The sequence below is a fragment of the Periplaneta americana genome, chromosome 17, assembly GCF_040183065.1.
Source record: "Periplaneta americana isolate PAMFEO1 chromosome 17, P.americana_PAMFEO1_priV1, whole genome shotgun sequence".
In the NCBI taxonomy this organism is placed as follows: domain Eukaryota; kingdom Metazoa; phylum Arthropoda; class Insecta; order Blattodea; family Blattidae; genus Periplaneta; species Periplaneta americana.
The window spans coordinates 116,494,019-116,515,362 of NC_091133.1; the positions used below are offsets into that span (position 1 = coordinate 116,494,019).

A 21,344-nucleotide genomic window follows, 5' to 3' on the forward strand; every position below is an offset into this window, starting at 1 on the left:
TATTACATTTTCTTCCTTGCACAATAGAAGAATTTCTCTTCCCATTCTTCTACAAATATTTGTTTTTCTGCACGCTTTAGGTTTAATGGTTTGGAAACAGACATGCTGATCGCCAGTCACAACTACTTGTGTATGTACTCGGCCTGTGCTACGTAAAATGAGTGCGAGTGGAAGGATGAGGTAATGAACCCCCTCTAGAACTGCCCCTGCATAGCTATGCCGCATGAAATGCCGACCGCTGGGACAGATCTTCAGCCTGTCACGCAGGCGTTCCGAGTTCGAATCCCGGTCAGGCACCGGATTTTCCATTGAAAAATCCATAGTGACTAGGAGGCGGATGTTGATGACCTAAAAATCTAATAAAAATGATAATTAAAATGCCCTTAAACTAATGGGAAAAATGACATAAAATTAAAAGAAAATGACATTTAACTATTATTCACCGTACTCGCACAACAATTTCTTAAAAATTAGTCACCTTCTTTCAATGACTGCCCTTCAAATCTCGGAAAGATGAGGCAACTTCCTGGAATTTAGCTAAAATAAAGGAAAAGAACATGCAACAAAATGAAGGTTTTAAGGGAAAACTGTAGATTTTAATGAGGGTCTATAATGTGTTTCAATCAGGGGTGGTCAGCCAAAGCCCTCACTTAAACTAAGCTTTGTCAAGCATTTTATATTACTTCCGTTGTGTGAAGTGAAGCCTTCAGTGGAATGAGGGATGGACTTTAGCAGTGGCGGTGCGTCAATAAGAGCACAAGAGCACGTGAACACCTTGTTTCCATTAATGCACGACTAGTTTTATTATTTGATACCGTATTGACGTAGTGGGGATGTATAATATCAGAATCGAGTATTTTAAACTTCCCGCATCTTGCATAAACTTCTTATGTAAACTTGGCAACATCCGTTCACGTACAAGCCGTGCTCTTTTCGAGTTGGTTACAGGAATTTCACGCATGCGCGGGAGAAAATTGTCTTTAGCTGGCCGCTTATGACTCGTCAAGAGCACAAAGCGTTAAGTGAACATGATGAGTATCTATCCTACAGATGTCAGGTCCATCGATGCCTATCGTTCACGTGCTATATCTCGAGGAGGAAATTTAATAGCCTGTAGATGTCAGCATTTGACTGTAGGAACGTTTACTTACGTGTACAGTGCTGCTACGAGAGTGTAGTTTGTGAATTACTATACTTCAGTGTCGGCATAATAGCATAGTTTGGCTTTCAAACACGTGCTGGCTGACTGTGGCGGTGGTATGAATTTAAGTATCTGTATGGCAGTGTATAATATTTAAGAATAATATTTACTGGCATGTATTTATAGTAATCTATGCGAGTGGGATTACAGTACTGGTATAGGCTATAGTGTATCAGTGTGTTGTGAATCAAAATATATTACTGAACACACGCGTTTGTAAATAACGAGATCGTGGTATGTATGCATTTTTAACAAACGTAAACAATGAACTCTGTTCAAGTAATTTTGAACAGTAAAGAACTGGGTAAACTGGCTTACCAAGAAAAATTGGAAATAAAAAGACTGAGTTTCATTATTATTATTATTATTATTATTATTATTATTATTATTATTATTATATGTTGTTTTGAATTTATATACGTTTTTTTTCGATAGTGGAACATTGGAATCATGACATTTCATATTAGACTAAACGTACGATTTCAAATTCTCTTCGATTCTGGAACCACAAAATTGTGAACACACATAATATTTTATCACGAGCCGCCACTGGGCTTTAGAGTCTGTTCCAAACTATAAAATTCAAACTTCACTGTTTTCGCTTATTCAGTAGGTAATTACTACTGATCTATTTGCTTAGAAAATGATTTAACAGATCTATCGGTAAAGAAGAAAGTAAAATGCATTCCAAATTATCTAAAAGTTCTTCAAAGTATTAAAAATGACTTATTAGTTTAAAAATGCACTATAGAAAATTATTTATTACGTTGATATTAACATAGAAAGGATTTCTATATTAACAGACATCGTCATAATGTGAAAAATAGGTAGATGACTTTTCATCAACATACGCCCCCTAATAATGACCCTTGTGGCAGACAAAGTCGCAGTGGGGTTTTTTCTCGGGTTCTCTCATTTTTCCATATTGGGCATCTACATAATTCCGTCAACATTTCTCCATTTCGTCATCATTCCATAGCATTCCCCGAACGCCGGCTGGCGACGCACGGAGGAGGTTGACTTAGGGGCGAGTGGGGTTGCCTGCTCGAAATCTGGGTACGCAGCGAACCTTAGTGTAGTCAGCCGGTGTGGGTTTGAGAATGCGCCTAGCTTGAGGGTCAGCGCAGTAGATCTTTCAAGGTCGCAGTGCTAGGTCATAATACCACTCTCCCTAAATTCCATTCCAAAGGCCCCTTCATGTTCTGTGTAAATGAGCCCTGGTGCATACGAGCTGCAAAGCCCCACACAACACTGTTTGTGCTCTCATGCACTGACATTGCAGTTCAGTATTAATTGGAAGATGGCAAACGTGTTGCGTAACATGGAATGTGGTGGCCCTGACCAGCTACAACGCGAAACCACGGAAGGATTTGCACGTGTATGAAATTAAAACAACGAGATGAGTGACTCGTGACGAAACAGAATTAGACGACCACTTTAAAATCGGGAAATAGACCGAGCTTGAAGCTGCTGGATGTGAAACCAACAACCATGTCACGTGACTGGTATTGCTGGAGGGCAAAATGACAGACTATAGATAAATACCACTAACTAAGGAGAACTGTTTTCTCATCATCTGTTGTAGGCCTGGGAGCAATAGTGGTATAACCAACAACTTCATCCAACGAAAGTGAAACATCTCCTATACACTAGAACGCAACCCATAAAGCAGCAGAGTGGAGTGGTAAAGAGTAAAGGATACAACAAGAACATTCTCTGCCAGTGGTGGATTTATTAATTTTTCGTAAATATAATACATATTTTTGTTTTTACATTACAGAATCTTGTACGTAGAATATTTTAAGGAAAGGAGATATAAAGTTACAGCAAGAACATTCTCTGTCAGTGGTGGATTTATTAATTTTTCGTAAATATAATACATATTTTTGTTTTTACATTACAGAATCTTGTACGTAGAATATTTTAAGGAAAGGAGATATAAAGTTACAGCAAGAAAATTCTCTGTCAGTGGTGGATTTATTAATTTTTCGTAAATATAATACATATTTTTCTTTTTACATTACAGAATCTTGTACGTAGAATATTTTAAGGAAAGGAGATATAAAGTTACAGCAAGAACAATCTCTGTCAGTGGTGGATTTTTTAATTTTTCGTAAATATAATACATATTTTTGTTTTTAAATTACAGAATCGTGTACGTATAATATTTAAGGAAAGGATATATAAAGCTACAACAAGAACATTCTCTCTCAGTGGTGGATTTTTTTAATTTTTCGTAAATATAATACATATTTTTGTTTTTATATTACAGAATCTTGTACGTAGAATATTTTAAGGAAAGAATATACAAATTTACAGCAAGAACATTCTCTGTCAGTGGTGGGTTTTTTTTAATTTTTCGTAAATATAATACATATTTTTGTTTTTATATTACAGAATCTTGTACGTAGAATATATAAGGAAAGGATATATAAAGCTACAACAAGAACATTCTCTGCCAGTGGTGGATTTATTAATTTTTCGTAAATATAATACATATTTTTGTTTTTACATTACAGAATCTTGTAGTAGAATATTTTAAGGAAAGGAGATATAAAGTTCCAGCAAGAACATTCTCTGTCAGTGGTGGATTTATTAATTTTTCGTAAATATAATACATACACTACAGAATCTTGTACGTAGAATATTTTAAGGAAAGGATATATAAAGTTACAGCAAGAACATTCTCTGTCAGTAGGGGATTTTTTAATTTTTCGTAAATATAATACACATTTTTGTTTTTACATTACATAATCTTGTACGTAGAATATTTTAAGGAAAGGAGATATAAAATTACAACAAGAACATTCTCTGTCAGTGGTAGAGTTTTTAATTTTTCGTAAATATAATACAAATTTTTGTTTTTACATTACAGAATCTTGTACGTAGAATATTTTACAAGTCATTCGGATTCTAAAATTGTTCACAGCTATTATCTGAATCAACTAATGACATTAATAAATGTATTTTACATATTTGATAAGCCAGCGGCGTAACTCTGTCGGCTAAGGCGCTTGCCTGCCAATCAGGAGTTGCGTTCGGGGGCGGGTTCGATTCCCGCTTGGGCTGATTACCTGGTTGGGTTTTTTCCGAGGTTTTCCCCAACCGTAAGGCAAATGTCAGGTAATCTATGGCGATTCCTCGGCCTCCTCTCGCCAAATACCATCTCGCGATCACCAATCCCATCGACGCTAAATAACCTCGTAGTTGATACAGCGTCGTTAAATAACCAAGAAAAAAACATATTTGATTAATATTTATCAGATTATGATAATATTAATATGCTTTTATCTTGCATACTGCACAACATGTAGAAAAAATATTAATGTATATTAATATATATTTTTACACGATCGTGTTTGTGTTGTATTTATAGTTATTGCTGTTAGGCTTGAAAGATAGAAACTTGTTGCTAGGGAAACCATTCTTCATAACATAAAACTATACTGAAATAGACCCATTACAGTGCACTTATTGCTACTTAGTTACCATTACAGTGCAGTTTTGCGAAGACTTTTTTTTTTTTTTTTTACTGTACAATAAATAATATTTCCTTGACAGACAGCAAAGCACTGTGAAATATCATTCTCTGTCAAAGTTACCCCTATCAAATGACCAGGGTTTAGTTTCAAATTGTACAATCTAACTGTAATATTTTAAGTTCTTGTATCTCGTGAAGGCGCAAGAAGATATGGAGAACAGCTTCCGTACTTTTTAACATCGGCATGAAGAGGTGAATGTTCAGCAGTATCAGTTATCAGTAGGGAGCGGATTTTTATGTGCTAAAAATTTAAATATATTTATTTTTATGTGCTAAAAAGTACGAAAATATTTGCTAAAAATAAACAAATATTTTTATATGAAAAAAAAATACCTTACTTAGCTTAGAAAAAAAAAATGTTACTAGGTACTCATCAACCACACTTGAGTGCTAGTAGTTGGCCGAGAATTTCAATGAACAACAAAGGTCATCTCCAAATTCTCCATCACAAATGCATGCCGATTATCTCTGAACAACGACTTGTACTGGAAAACGATCTTTCCGCATCACAGGACGTCAGACGTGCATATTTAAAGAGAGGAAGTCACAAACACACTCCGATACTTGAGCAACTTTACACATTTTTTTATATCCAATGTTTTTCCCAAACACATTCTGGAATTTGTCCCTTAGTACTTGTACTTCTGAACCTGGTAGCGAGTCTAGTTTAATTTCCACGGCACGCACCTCCCTGTTTCAGACAACAGGTTTATGGATGTTTCGAGTTTTTTTTTTATGGTGTCACACAAAAAGCTTAGATTTGCTAAAAGTAAGCCAAATCGTTTTTTAAACAACCATCTTTCAGTATATCTTAAAGGATATCGATTGGCGAAGCCCGATAACAGGGAATCACAACAAGACGTATTGCCTTACTTGATGCACATGAGCGAGCTCTTATCTGTTGTGTTTCACAAACAAAGCGTGGAATGAAATCATCTTCAGCAACAATAAACATTCCTAATTATGTGTTTCAAGATCTCTCCTTCTTGTCCACGTTAATTTATTCTCTAATAATAATAACACTGATATGCTGCCTAGCAGTTCTCAGAACTTGAGGCGATACTATTACAAAAATGGGTCACGGATACACCACACAGCGCTTAGAAACACGAAGCAACCAAGAATTCTTAAACAGATAACGTACTTCTGAGTGACATAATTGATTTAGTTTTAAAATATTTAAAAGTTCTTGTAAAAAAATTATTTAAGGAAAAAAAACTCCAAGATTTATGTGTTAATAATATATTTTCTGAAAATATGTATTTACATAATTTTTTGTGAAAATATGTGTTTTTATGTGAAATAAAATTCGGGTTTTAAACTTGAAACTGCATGTTCGGAATGTTTAACTTTGTTAATTGTGTTTTATCACACGCAAAAATAATATTTAATTACATAGAAATCCGCTCCTTAGTCATCAGCGAAACAATTTCCTATTACTCATGCAACAGGCACTCAAGAGCATTCTAGAAGATACGCTTACGTCCAGAATGAAATAGCGTCTTTCCAGTCGACTGTCAATCTCTCTCACTTGAAGCAACATGATTCTGTGAAGTGTCATTTTATCAACGTTTTTATTCTGCACTTCTTTTATCGATTAAACATTAACCTGAAAATCCTAGAATGCAACAGAACTCAGGAACGTTTTATAGTAGAAAAACTGTGATTCTGGGAATTAACTAAAAGAAATGGAATCTTATCTTCTGTTCACAAGATAAAAGATAATAATTTATAGCTCTGTTATTTAATCTTGGTCAATGCCATTCACTCGTCACGTCATAAAAGAAGTAACTTGAAAAAATATAGCTACCTTTTACTTCTTCAGACATTATCCTGATTTACTTTATAACTATTTAAATGTACTCAGGTAAATTATGGATGTACCCCGTGTTCAATTCTGAACGGAAGCTTGCGGCACTTGCTTTTCGTTCCCGGTCATATTTTCGAAACCCTTATTCCGAAGACCCTCATTTTCGAATGGCCTTATTTCCAAACAGGCAGATTTCCGGATCCTTATTTCCGATTCAGAAACATCATTGTTTCGTTGCCGTGCGATGTTCAAAATTAAAAAATTAGGAACCAAAAATAATTCCAGGAACAAATACAATAATATTACAATTTTTCTGATTTTGGCGCTTAGCTCCTTTAGGTTTTCCACTCTTCATTTATTACAACACTTTGACTGCTATCTGTTGAGACATACACCTTAATTTACTGCTGAACAGTTTCATTACTAGTATTGGTGCTTGTTTCCAGGTATAGCCATTTTTCCGAAAATTTGTTGTTCAGGGAATTTTTAGTATGACAGACTTTTCTTCTAATATACACTGTTGGAATAATTACTGTTTTCCTCTGTTATTCTTCTGCTGAGGTACAGAAGCGTGCACGATTTTAGTCCTCTTCCTGGTACTTGGCACAGGTAACTCAACGGTACATTCAACGTCCCTATTGATTATTATTTCTTCAATATCTTCAGGTTCATTATAGTCTAAAGGTCGCAAAGAAATCTGGTTCTTTATCGTCATCATGATCATAATCAAGTTCTAGCAAATCTTCATAGTCCGATTCAGACATATCATCATTCAAAATCTGCATAATTTTGTCACTATCAGTAGCTGGGTTCTTCTTTTTCTTATCCATATTCGATATCTAGTACATGTACGCATGAGTGTACCGAACATGAAGTGTTAGTTCTGAAAATATGTTAATTATACTGACCATGATGAATCATAAAATTTACTTACTGTATTTTTATTCTAGTTACACTAACCATGTATAAGATTAATGGCAGGCGCTCACTTACAGGAAAATTTTCGTTCGTTGTGTTCGTATTTTTATTATAGTATCGCTCACTGGTCCGCATTTCCTAATTAATCATCAAATAGTGTTGTAAAGCTCTTCATAATAATAATAATAATAATAATAATAATAATAATAATAATAATAATAATAATAAAATATAAAAATTGGAGATTTATCCTTCGAAGGGGTGGAAAAATTCAAATATCTTGGAGCAACAGTAACAAATATAAATGACACTCGGGAGGAAATTAAACGCAGAATAAATATGGGAAATGCGTGTTATTATTCGGTTGAGAAGCTTTTATCATCTAGTCTGCTGTCAAAAAATCTGAAAGATAGAATATATAAAACAGTTATATTACCGGTTGTTCTGTATGGTTGTGAAACTTGGACTCTCACTCTGAGAGAGGAACATAGGTTAAGGGTATTTGAGAATAAGGCGCTTAGGAAAATATTTGGGGCTAAGCGGGATGAAGTTACAGGAGAATGGAGAAAGTTACACAACGCAGAACTGCACGCATTGTATTCTTCACCTGACATAATTAGGAACATTAAATCCAGACGTTTGAGATGGGCAGGGCATGTAGCACGTATGGGCGAATCCAGAAATGCATAAGATAGAGTATTAGTTGGGAGACCGGAGGGAAAAAGACCTTTGGGGAGGCCGAGACGTAGATGGGAGGATAATATTAAAATGGATTTGAGGGAGGTGGGATATGATGATAGAGACTGAATTAATCTTGCTCAGGATAGGGACCAATGGCGGGCTTATGTGAGGGTGGCAATGAACCTTCGGGTTCCTCAAAAGCCATTTGTAAGTAAATAATAATAAAATAAGCTTCGCGTCATCCGTTTCATTACACCTTCAATATTACCGCGATTGGAGGCCTTGCAATCTATATATTAGCCATGACATCCTTTAGTTCGATCTTGGACCGCACGGAAATTCCGTTTAGAATTCTCTGGCCAGAATTCTGAACGGAATCCGGTCATGCGGACAGAGGCGATACGATGAAATGGACGATGCTCCATTTAAAATAATGCAATGAATAAAAATCCGATCCGTTCCGATAAGTGGGCGCCTACCTTAACAATCCCTTTGAATCACAGATAAAATCACAAACTAAACCACCAACAATGGCATTCGAAAGCAGACTAAACGCTGATAGCATAGATGCTTATCCGTTAACAGCGCTATGTTGTATTTTATGACGTTTACGCGCCAGTTTATGAAGACTATGTACGTAAAATTTACGTAGGTTAATATTCCAGGGTAAAGCAGAAAAGCACGCTCACTTTGTCAGTGCCGCGAAACAAAATATGTCTAAGCGAGGCGCTTAACAATGAATTACTTTCTTCAACAAAATTCCTAGCGTTCCTGGACGGTGCTAACGAGAAAGACAGGCTAGGGCACGAATCGGAGTCACGTGATTATCATGGTCTAGTCGTGGCCATCTTGACAAGCGTCTAATATAAATACATGTTCAACGTTCTAAAAAACAAAGGAATTGCTACATTAAACTCATGTTAAACGAGTATTTACATACAGTAGGCCTATAAATTTGTTCAATGTTGGCCATGTTATGACTAAGAATGTGACGTCGCGCCGTAGCCACGGTTCCTGGAGCTGTGACATATAACATTGGAGCAAGATCTTGTCAACCATCTAGACTTAAAAGGAAACTACATCAGGACATCTTTTTTAGCGATACAGATGATATGTCATAAAATTTAATCGCAATAACACAGAAACTCAGCATCATATTTTTGTCATGTATAAATAGTTATCACATTTCACAGAAATTATTAATTAATTAATTTAAAAACAAATTTAAATCGAGGAGCATTTACAGCCAACCTCATCAAGCTATTGTATATGGGATATGACATAATTTAAGAGTGGTCTGTATAGCAAGTTTGCTGGTCGACCAATAAATAAATTAAAAAAAGAACAATGAATTCATACTAATATCTATCTAGCTAAAATGTTCATTGTGCCTCTGTGGTCTGGTGGTCCTGAGTTTGATTCCCGGGCTCAGTTTTCGGAGAATTTTCCTTGTGAAAGAAAATTCCCCTGTGTGTCTAGAGTCTGGAAATTTATGTGATTGTGAGTCTTCAAATAAACTATTACCGGTATACAATACTGTGACTAGCTGAGCAGAAGCCTGAATACACGTTTCAACTAACCATTATGTTTCACTGAAGTTCTGTTTCTGCGAAAATTAAGCAATATTTTGCTTTTGACTCCTACTTGATTTTCTGTATTGATTTTAATGTCTTCCTCTTCAGTTTTACGTTTTTTCTTGAAAACGTTTTATGGTCACATTGTTGACAAGTAATGTCATCTATGAGCTTAACCAGGAAGCACGAAGAGATGCTAGAGCTTTAATAATGGATATTAAAAAATATCTAAGCAGCTTTTGTTAAATTTTTTACTAACAGCAAGAAAATTACAGGGAATTTATATACAAAATATGAAACAAATTGAATAAATACTTTTAATTGAAGTATGATTTTATATTTTGTTAAGGTTAGCCATTTTTTATTTTTATCAGTCACTTTACCAAAATGTTAGTCCATGTATCTGTAGTGTCTCAACTCAAGTAATTACAAGTAAACGATATAAATTAAACTTAATCAATCGTGTAAAAGGATTCTCAATTATCCCGTACGAAGGTTTCACGAGCCGCCAATGATCTGAAGGTAAAAGAGGTCTAGGTCAATAATTGAAGTTTTTCTGACATTTAAAACACGCCAGAAAAGGTCGGATGACTGTATCTGAAGTAAGAACTTCAAAAACCTTTCCTATATGAAGTTCTTAATATAACTTAAGAAGCCACTAACATATGGTTTCAAGACGTCCCGTAAAATACGGGATCGTTCCGTTTTTCGTTAATGCGTGCCGAGAAAATTCTTCGGGACAGCTTTCCGTCCCGTATTTTAGAGCTCTAATCTGAGAAAAAAACGGAAAAGTTAAATGTCTATTCTATATTACAAATTACAAACATCGCACTTCATCACTGCAGATGACTGTAGATGGACTATTATGAAACTATATTATTGTGGAGTTATTAATTTCTTAAGGCGAGTGATGGCAACACCAAACGTTTAGATGAAGTCTGGGTGGATCTTTTTAAAAGTGCTGAAGGAGAACCCTCAAATTTGAAGAGGGTAGTGGAGTTCATTATGTGTATCCCTGGAATAAATGCGTGTGTCGAAAGATTATTTTCTCGCATGAACGCTCTATGGACTGTTGAGAAAAGTAAATTGTCTGTAAAAACTGTAAAATCAATACTTGTTGTAAAATGATTCTTCAGTGAGGATTGTGTTGCTTTTCATGACATTATTCTTCAAAATAAACAATTGTTAAGTGAAATGCATTCTTCAGGAAAATATTGCAAGACCAAGGTAGATTGATTTATAAGAATATTATCATAAATATGAGTAGAGTATTTTGTAGCTATTTCTGTAATAACTTAGTAAAAGCAATTTGAAGGTAATTTACATAAATATCTTAAACTTAATACAAATATGCTCCCTAACAATTTTGTTTGCTATTTGTTTACTTACCCTTAGTTAGTAAAGTGTTTGTGTAGTAAACTTTACTACACACATATTTTGAAAGATTGACATATTTGATGGGTGCGCATACTAAACTTACTCAGTGATAACTGATTTGTCCCGTATTTTTTTTCAATACGTCTGGAAACCCTACACTAACTCATATTACGTATTAGTGATAATAGTTGTAGAATATTGCCTGTCTTGATTCTAATTGTAATCCCCTTATTTCCAGATCTCTTACAATGGTGTCTATGTGTAACCTTCAGCCTAGCTTTGTACTTTATTGGTGTGTTTTCCTGATCCAGAGCTGCACTCCAGCGTGGGTTCGATATCCTCTTGGGCTGATTATCTGGTTGGGTTTTTTCCGAGGTTTTCCCTAACACTAAGACAAATGTCAGGTAATCAGATGGAGAATCCTCGACCTCATCTCGATATCACCAATTCCATCGACACTAGTAGGTAATTGTTAAAGCGTCTTTAAGTAACCAATTTAAAAGAAATAACAAAGAATCTTTACTTGAAACTAGTAAAACATTCGTACTTGCATTAACGATGTGCACAACTGATTGATTCGACTTTACCTAAGTTAGGTTTTTTAATAATACCTAGATAATAAATGGAAATGTAATTGTACATGAAAACCAAGAAAAACATTAGTAATGTACGTAGTCCTTCACCTATTTAATCACAGATTGAATTAAATACATGTCAAGAACTCAATAATATTTGGTAAGGGGGCGTTATTAACTATTTAAGGGATTAGAGGTAGTCCTACTAGTCTTTATGGTAGAAAAAATAAATTATTGGAACGATTATTATTATTATTATTATTATTATTATTATTATTATTATTATTAGGCCTATACACAATTTTCCAAATGTCTCTTGAATTTTTTTTATAAACAATCGTCGAATCGACTGTAAAATGACTGCGATGCAAGATCAATGGTGAACAGTTCTGAATTACGTTGAGTGAGATGTTACTCGAGAAACATTCATTTCCCTGTTTCCAACGTCATCTCGTTAGTCGTTATCATTAACTTCATGAGGAAATGTCTAGACAGCATGATTCGTATCTTTAGAAGCTCCATAATATTCTACATTCAGAAAATGGAATACGAATTGGAAGTGACCACACTTATAAAATAAATTGAAATATCTAGTTCAAGTCTCTGTTGTCATCGGATATTATTGCTGTTCCGTAATAAATGTCAAGATTGACCAATAATTAATGTTTCATAAAGCAGATATTAATGTGCTGACATCTCCTATTCATTTATCGTAATAATTACAGATGTTAACTATTTATCTTTGTTATATAAGAACACCCCGAAATACATAATATATCGTTGTACTACATGATTTTAAAACTACTTCAGAAATACTGTAAATACAATTTCGTTATTGATATGATATGATAAAATGATTATTTTGTCTGCCACCATTTTCATATGTGACGTCATCAGTATTCCAGGTCATGTGTAGAAGACGCCCAGGCAGTAGATTGCCAAGTGGGGGACAGTGCGGACGTAACCTAACTTCTCTATTTGTGTATTTGTGACAATTGTGGACTGTGTACACGTGTAAAAATGTTCAGTTGGCTTAGCAAAGATGAAAACAGGAAGACACCAGAACTTTTCGAAAATGTCGTCGAAGGACTCAAGAAAATTTATAAAACAAAGTTACTTCCTTTGGAACAGTTCTACCAATTTCATGATTTTCATTCACCGATGTTGGACGATCCCGACTTTGATGCTAAACCCATGATCCTACTTGTTGGACAGTATTCTACAGGGAAAACTACATTCATTAAATATTTATTGGAACAAGATTTTCCCGGCATTAGAATTGGTCCAGAACCAACTACTGATCGGTTTATTGCTGTCATGTACGATGATAAAGAGGGCGTGATTCCTGGAAATGCTTTAGTAGTCGATCCCAAAAAGCAGTTTAGACCTTTAACAAAATTTGGAAATGCTTTTCTAAATCGTTTTCAGTGTTCTTTAGTAAATTCTCCAGTACTTAAGGGTATGGCTATTGTTGACACACCCGGAATTTTATCCGGTGAAAAACAACGTGTGGATAGAGGATATGACTTCACAGGTGTACTTGAGTGGTTTGCGGAAAGAGTGGATAGAATTATTCTCTTGTTTGATGCACATAAACTTGATATATCAGACGAATTCCGAAGATCTATTGAAGCTCTGCGAGGACATGACGACAAAATTCGCATTGTCCTTAATAAAGCCGATATGGTGGATCATCAGCAGTTAATGAGAGTTTACGGTGCATTAATGTGGTCCCTTGGGAAGGTACTTCAGACTCCTGAAGTTGCACGAGTATATATTGGGTCATTTTGGGATCAGCCTCTGAGATACGATGTGAATAGGAGGTAAGCTAGTTCATCCTAGTAAGACAACCATAATAATGACCTTGTAGACCTATTGTTTTTAACTAACCTATTAAATGCAACTTCTCTTTCCATAGGTTGTTTGAAGACGAAGAGCAAGACCTATTCAGGGACATGCAGTCCCTTCCCAGGAATGCTGCTCTTCGTAAGTTGAATGATTTGATCAAAAGAGCGCGATTAGCCAAGGTAACATAATATAATATTACATATCAGATGTACGGTAGTAGTTAATTTTGAAGTTGAGATCTGTTCATAGGAGAGAATTAATAATTTACCACCAAGTAGACTGTATATTATTATATGATTTTACGCATTAATCAGAATTAATGTTCATTGTAACGAAATAGGTCTAAGTGAATCTTCTTTTGGCTTTCCGTTGAACATCCACTTTCTGCAGTTGCATATGTTATGCCTAATGCTGACTTTCATTTAGTATTAGCTTCATTTCTAATAATCTAACCGAATATTAACTGTAGGGTAATAAGATTATATTAGCGTCCAAAATTGTACACTCTATTGTGTCTATTTCACTGGCTATTCAAAAAGTGTGTGTGTGTTTAATGCCTACCCACTTCACTTTGCGTGATTCGGGTTCCGCATACTGCGGATAGATGGCAGAACTGTGACTCATTTTCAAATTGCACACCACTTCGGCGAGACACATTATGCATGATGTGTATCTGTGAAGAGTTATGTCGTGTATTAGGGTGAATGTATGTTAAATGTTCGTGTAAGTGTAGTGTAGGGAATGGGTGAGGACGATGAAGGGAGAAGGGGAAACCCAGTGTTGGCACATAGCCTACTCCTGTCTAATAGCACCAAGGGGGCCGCCAGGCTTAACATTTCCATCCGACGGACGAATCGCTATCAACAGTGACATATGTCTTCCCTTCATATGCACTGCGGAGAGATTTGGGATTTAACCCATTCATATTGGTGCACAATTTAGTGATTAGAAGTTGTGCACCGCCATCTTTCCTAGTCCTGAGGTAGAAATTTTACATGAAAATTTCTGACTGCCAGGAATCGAACCCGGGCAGGCTAGTCTGGAGACAGACACTCTATCACAGAGCTAACTCTGTGGATGGCTATTCAAAAGTAAACTTCAGTTACTGCTGGATAACCCTAATGGAGCTTGTGAAGTCACTGAATGTCATGCTGGTGTAAAAGAAATAAGTTTTACAAAATTATTATAACCCTAACATAACCTAGGCCTAAGTAACTCTTTCAGAGCACATCTCGGTCAGACGTGTAATGAAAGTTTCTCTTTTTGTTACGATAACTAACAAATTAGTCTTGAATATAAAAAATTGGGTCTGTTTGACAGTGGGATGTTGGTAGTGAGTTTAGGCCTATGGGAATTTATGTTGGCCAAACTGAGAAGATATGATGTCATAAGATTGACGTCCATTGGTCATTTGTCATTGGTGCATACAGCGTATTCTGAATCTCACTGGACGGGTGACAATAATCACTAAACTTTATACACGAACGTTGTACACTTGAAGAATTGAGAGTTTCATTACACGACTTCTAAGCACACTGAATGCCATATGGCTACTGGAGGTCGATTACGTGGGAGAAACTGTTAGTGCACGGCCAGCCGCTCTTTTCTGGGACCTGTGATAATAATAACTTTTTAACCTACCTAAATTGTCAAATGGTAAAAAAATGTAATGTTTATATTTTGTATGCCATTTTTATATAAACATTTAATTCTGCATTGGAAAAACATTCTTTAACTTATTATCTCGCAGGATAAGGTAATATAGCTGGAATACATTTTTTTTCTGGTAGTTACACTTCTTTAATGTCCTGATACTAACAGCTCCAATGTGGCATGTATGTACAGACCAGAAACACAATTTGGGCAACCTGAATTTTTCAAGTTCCAGTTATAACGTATTCCCAAGAAACTAGTTTGATTAATTAAAATGTGTCTCAGTGAAACGTACAGCAGAGTTCGTATAGGTCAGTTTCTGTCAGATGCGTTTCCAATTCACTGTGGGCTAAAGCAAGGAGATGCACTATCACCTTTACTTTTTAACTTTGCTCTAGAGTATGCCATTAGGAAAGTCCAGGATAACAGAGAGGGCTTGGACTTGAACGGGTTACATCAGCTGCTTGTCTATGCGGATGACGTGAATATGTTAGGAGAAAATCCACAAACAATTAGGGAAAACACGGGAATTTTACTGGAAGCAAGTAAAGAGATAGGTTTGGAAATAAATCCCGAAAAGACAAAGTATATGATTATGTCTCGTGACCAGAATATTGTACGAAATGGAAATATAAAAATTGGAGATTTATCTTTTGAAGAGGTGGAGAAGTTCAAATATCTTGGAGCAACAGTAACAAATATAAATGATATTCGGGAGGAAATTAAACACAGAATAAATATGGGAAATGCCTGTTATTATTCGGTTGAGAAGCTTTTATCATCCAGTCTGCTGTCAAAAAATCTGAAGGTTAGAATTTATAAAACAGTTATATTACCGGTTGTTCTTTATGGTTGTGAAACTTGGACTCTCACTTTGAGGGAGGAACATAGGTTAAGGGTGTTTGAGAATAAGGTGCTTAGGAAAATATTTGGGGCTAAGAGGGATGAAGTTACAGGAGAATGGAGAAAGTCACACAACACAGAACTGCACGCATTGTATTCTTCACCTGACATAATTAGGAACATTAAATCCAGACGTTTGAGATGGGCAGGGCATGTAGCACGTAAGGGCAAATCCAGAAATGCATATAGAGTGTTAGTTGGGAGGCCGGAGGGAAAAAGACCTTTGGGAAGGCCGAGACGTAGATGGGAGGATAATATTAAAATGGATTTGAGGGAGGTGGGATATGATGATAGAGAATGGATTAATCTTGCTGAGGATAGGGACCAATGGCGGGCTTATGTGAGGGCGGCAATGAACCTCTGGGTTCCTTAAAAGCCAGTAAGTAAGTATCATCAAATACTTCTTGTTTAGCCTAAAGCTGCAGCTGTATGAGTATTGGCAGAATCATTTTGAAAGATGACATGTCTATGTTCATAATCAGTCATGTTAAAAAAAATGTATTCAATGTTATCTGCAGTTTTCAGAGCTAATTTTCTTACAACAAAAATGTTCTCTGTTACTTTTTTAGCACTTAAAACACTCCAGAATCTTCAAAATTTCTTGTCTCTATCCAGTTGTGTTCCTACATACGTATATAAACTTCCGTTGTTTTGATGTTTACTTACCGTTTATCAGCAACGCACGACATAATACAGTTTATTGACCCGAAGATGAGTTCAAATCACTTCTAAAGCACTCGGTGTGCTCTGGTATCTGTGCATACATGGGCAATGTTTTTGGTACTAAGGTTTTGCCTGTCTGTTGTGACCTGTTGGCAGCAGGACATTCAAGAAAATAATCACATCGTATTATACAGAGTGACTCAGAATAAATAGTAAATATTCCAGTGGATGGTAGTGTGGACTATTCTGAGTAAAAAAAAGTTCGTATAAACATGTGTTCCATTTCCAATGGGTGTGGAGATACAGCTGTTTGAATGTTATGCACAAAAGCTCTGCAAATTGTATAAATCAACTACAAAAATGACTACGTACTATTGACTACATACAAAGGAATCGTATATGTCATTCTTCTGGGATTGTCCGAGGACAGCACTGTCCATTAGAGAGAAACAGCAGTTTACAGTTCTCTTGGCTACAAAGATAAGCATGTTCTTCCAACATGATGGAGCCTCTGCACATGAGGTGATACTCTTTTGAATCTCACATTTCCCGAATGATGGTTTGGTCACAGTGATCATGTACAGTAGTGGCAAAAAAAAAAAACCGGACCGACCCTTGTAGCTGATTTCAGAGCCTTGTTCACCCAGAGCATGATAGGCTGGAACTAAGACTTTCGTGGTTCGAATCCTGCCTGGGAAGGAAGCTTTGTTTTGTTCCTTATTCAAATTTATTTCCAATACTTTTCGATTGCTGGTAAAATTCATGTACTGGGAATAATAAGTTAATTAAGTAGTAAAATATCGCTCCAATCGAAAAGTATTGGGAATAAATTTGAATAAGGAACAAAAAAAAGTTTCCTTCCCTAGCAGGATTCGAACCACGAAAGTCTTAGTTACCAGTCTATCTTACTCTGGAGTGAACAAGGCTCTGAAATCAGCTACAAGGGTCAGTCTGGATTTTATTTTATTTTTTTTTTTTGCCACTACTGTACATTGACCAGGTCCCCAGACCTTACTCTTGTTGTCTGTTAAGGTGAATTAAAATTGAAGTACTCGTATATAAAAAGGAAGTAAACACAAGGGATGAATTGGTCGCCCACAGTATGAATAGTCCTGCTCTTGTGAAAGAATGACAAGATGACCACAGAAGAATAATACTTATTGTTGTCAGTAGAGCGGAAAAGTGTATTGAACTCTTTGAATGTATTGTTATCATTAAATAAGCACTAAATGTAATCATTAAGCATTGGTGAAGCTCTTAAGAGACTTTTGAGGCTTAGTCTACCCAGAAACTGAGTTGTTATATCTAGTAACAGTAGGTCAATAAGTTTGTAATAATTATGTATTGTAACACTTAGTTTCACTCCAATCATTTCGTATATTAAATTTATTATTGGCAGTCATTCCAGGATGGAGAGTTCAGTGCGAGAGGTTTGTGGCAGAAGCTACGACCTTGACTCTCAAGCTTGAGGGGCCAGGGGATTGGGGAGAGAGTATTGATTTGCTATATCTCAGTGCGCAACGTGGCTAGCCTCACCATCACACTAATCTGTTCTGCTGTATTGGTGTTTTGTGAATGTTCTGCATTGTTGAGTGTTAGTTTAATCAAAAGTTTCATATTAATTTTGTGTAAAATGACTTAAACTGAGAGTATGTAATTATTTGTAGAATTAAAAGAGAAATTGTTTTCAAGTCAGACGTATGAAACAAAATGTGCTTACAAAGATAGGAGATCGACACCACATTTACATATTAAAATAGCGGATGGAGGAAGGCAAAATATAAATTTTCGATAGTTGTCATGGTATAAGTAATATCCTTGGCTAACAGGGTGTTCCGAGACAAATAAGTTGTGTTATTATACCTGTCTTCTGTTTGAGAATGAAAATGGGATGTGTCACAAACAATTTTGATAGTAAAGCTGAGAAACATACGCTCTGTAAAATGATTAAAGGTAATCAGATTTTTTCAACATGCCCAGTATTTACACCTTAGCTTCGCCACTGTCATGAAGTCATCTGTCTTTCCTTCTTGCCACTAGTAAAGCTTGTTATGAGTAACATTCAGACAGCTGTATCTGCACACATTGTAAATTATATGAGGGGCTCACAACCAGAGTGGACCAAGTCTACCAGTGATCAGTTTGTGGATTAATACAATCTCGGATGAAGAAAACTTATATTTATTAATTGCCATAACAGACAAAGTCCATAACTCATTTGTTACTCCACAGAGAGCAGCATTTCCTATGGAAGGTGAAGGTTGCTAAGCATGAGCCAGGAACTTTAAGACTCAATATCTCAGAACTATTCCAGACGGACTTGGTCCACTCTGGTTGTGAACCCCTTATATATTTGTATGAATAGTTAAAACTACCAGCTTCTAAAATATTTACTGTTCTTCTTGAATCACCCTGTATATCCAATATACACCGTATATGTGTTATAAATATAAATTATATAATTAAACTGAAGAATAAGAGATAATTCTGATTTTAGAAATGTACCGGTAAATTTTATGGGTTTAAACATGTTAAAAAATTGTCATCCTGTAGAAATCTATCATTTTTGTGCTTAAATACGAGAGAATCTTATCTTATTCGAGCTCAAATTGCAATGAATGATATAATGATGTAGAAATATTACTGGCAAGAAGTTTGTGGAGTACATGAATCATAAGAATAGACTTAGAACTTATCAACCTGTGCCTTCAAAGATAGTGATTACATAACCAATAGAATATCAAGGTTCAACAAAAGATTATGAAATTGATTGATGAGCCAGCAAGATAGGTCTTGGATTATAAAGGAACATTTTTCACGTAAGGTTATTGTTTCAGCAGAGTCTTTCATAAAATTCGCAAAAATGTTGAACTGCTTTTTGTCATTGTTCTTATTTTGTAGTGTTTTATAATAAAAATATAAAGCACATTTTACTTATCAAAATAGCACTATGAAAAATCAGATATTAAAATTAACTAATCACCACCACCACCACCAATATCATCATCATATACTTAATACGTATTATAACCTGGTGGATTTGTTACGATCTCATGCCAGCGGGTTTTTTTTTTTTTGTGTCTTCCTAAATTTCTTTGGCCTTTTTGGAACAGGACAAAATTTGTTTAGACCATCTGGTGAGATCCATATTCTAGACATGCTCTTTCCATTGAATTCTATATTCCTGTATATAATCCCTGATCACATATAACAGATTTATCAGCCCAATACACTTTCAAGACAACTTCTATCAATTTCACTATGCTGCCACCTAACGACTACAAAAGAAGTCACATTATAACCTCATGGAATTGCATGAAGTAATGCTGTATTTCCATCTAACAGCCGTTACCAGAAAATTCATTTTCGACAGTCGAGATCCTAGTGGTTGTTCTCTTTTTATAAGTTGCCATTTTATAACATGGGAATGGTCAATTTGGTAGAGTGAACGTATGTGGTGAAAGTGAAATAACCCTGCAGGTTTTCAGAGTGAATAGCTCATGTTGTATGTGACAAAAAATGTAATATCATATTGGTGAAAATTTCATAGTTTTTTCCCCCAACTGTTTAACACACTTATTCGGTTACTATTGCGAGTTGGATCGCGATTTTTGTCCATATCGATAGAAAATCTAATAAAGAATCAGCAGTTCACATACTCTGAGTTCAATGACCTTTTACATCTATATTACGAGAAGAATGGGAACTGTTAACAGCGATGTTGCCGGACTGCTGAAACTTCCAACTTAATTTTCTAATTAACTGTGTATTTAATCACAAAACGTAATATAGATTTCTTATTCATTTAAGTGTACCCTATCATCCCTTTCAGTCTATGACTATTTCACTTTCACCGTGTGTGTGTGTGTGTGTGTGTGTGTGCGCGCGCGTGCGTGCGTGCGTGTTTTTTTCTTTCCAGCAATGAACCTCCTGCAGTTTTAATAAGTCTCATCCCAATACTTGGTAGACTTCTCAAATCAGATCTTCTTGTAGTCCATGTCTCACTGCCATATGTAGCTCTGGTTGCACAAGTGCTTATAGACTTTGGGCCTTGTGTGTTGTTCTTGACAGGGTTTAAATACGCTATTGATTGTTTCAGTAATTTTTGCAGATTGTTAGAATTTTTTTGTCGTATCTTTATAATTAACACAGATATTTCCTAAATAATTTCATGATTTGATCCATTCAATTGATATATTATTTGTAATAATTTTACATAGAACAGGATCTTTCCGTAAAAGAGTCAAATACTGTTCTCCAACCAGGAGATAAACCGTGAAAGGAATGTGCTTACTATTGCGTCATCTATTGGAGCGAAGTAGATAGATAATATTAGATTTATAACGTCAGTTTAAAAATCATGCGCTCTCCTCCATATGTTATTTCCTGTACGGAGGGATTAAAAGATCAAGAGATTAACAGTGATCTAATTTTGTAACTAGGGTAGTATAAAAATGTGTTATGGTTTGTGCTTTGAGAGATAGCCAATAGAGATATGAGTACCCACGTGTGTGACCTTATGACATCTTATGACAACATTCATTCACTTCCCTTCCCTTCATTCCCTGGAGACTTTCTCGAGGTTGGAGTACAGTATAGG

General features: G+C 35.6%; 1 protein-coding gene across 1 annotated transcript in view; it reads left to right on the forward strand.

Moving 5' to 3' along the window:
* The first annotated feature begins 12,589 nt into the window (after positions 1–12,589).
* The window catches only part of LOC138693480 (EH domain-containing protein 3-like), a 28,026-nt gene continuing 19,271 nt past the window's right edge, over positions 12,590–21,344 (forward strand). The window contains exons 1-2 of the mRNA XM_069817472.1: positions 12,590–13,500; positions 13,596–13,704. Coding sequence (XP_069673573.1) covers positions 12,698–13,500; positions 13,596–13,704 — 912 coding nt within the window. The 5' untranslated portion in view covers positions 12,590–12,697. The remainder of the gene's footprint in view (positions 13,501–13,595; positions 13,705–21,344) is intronic.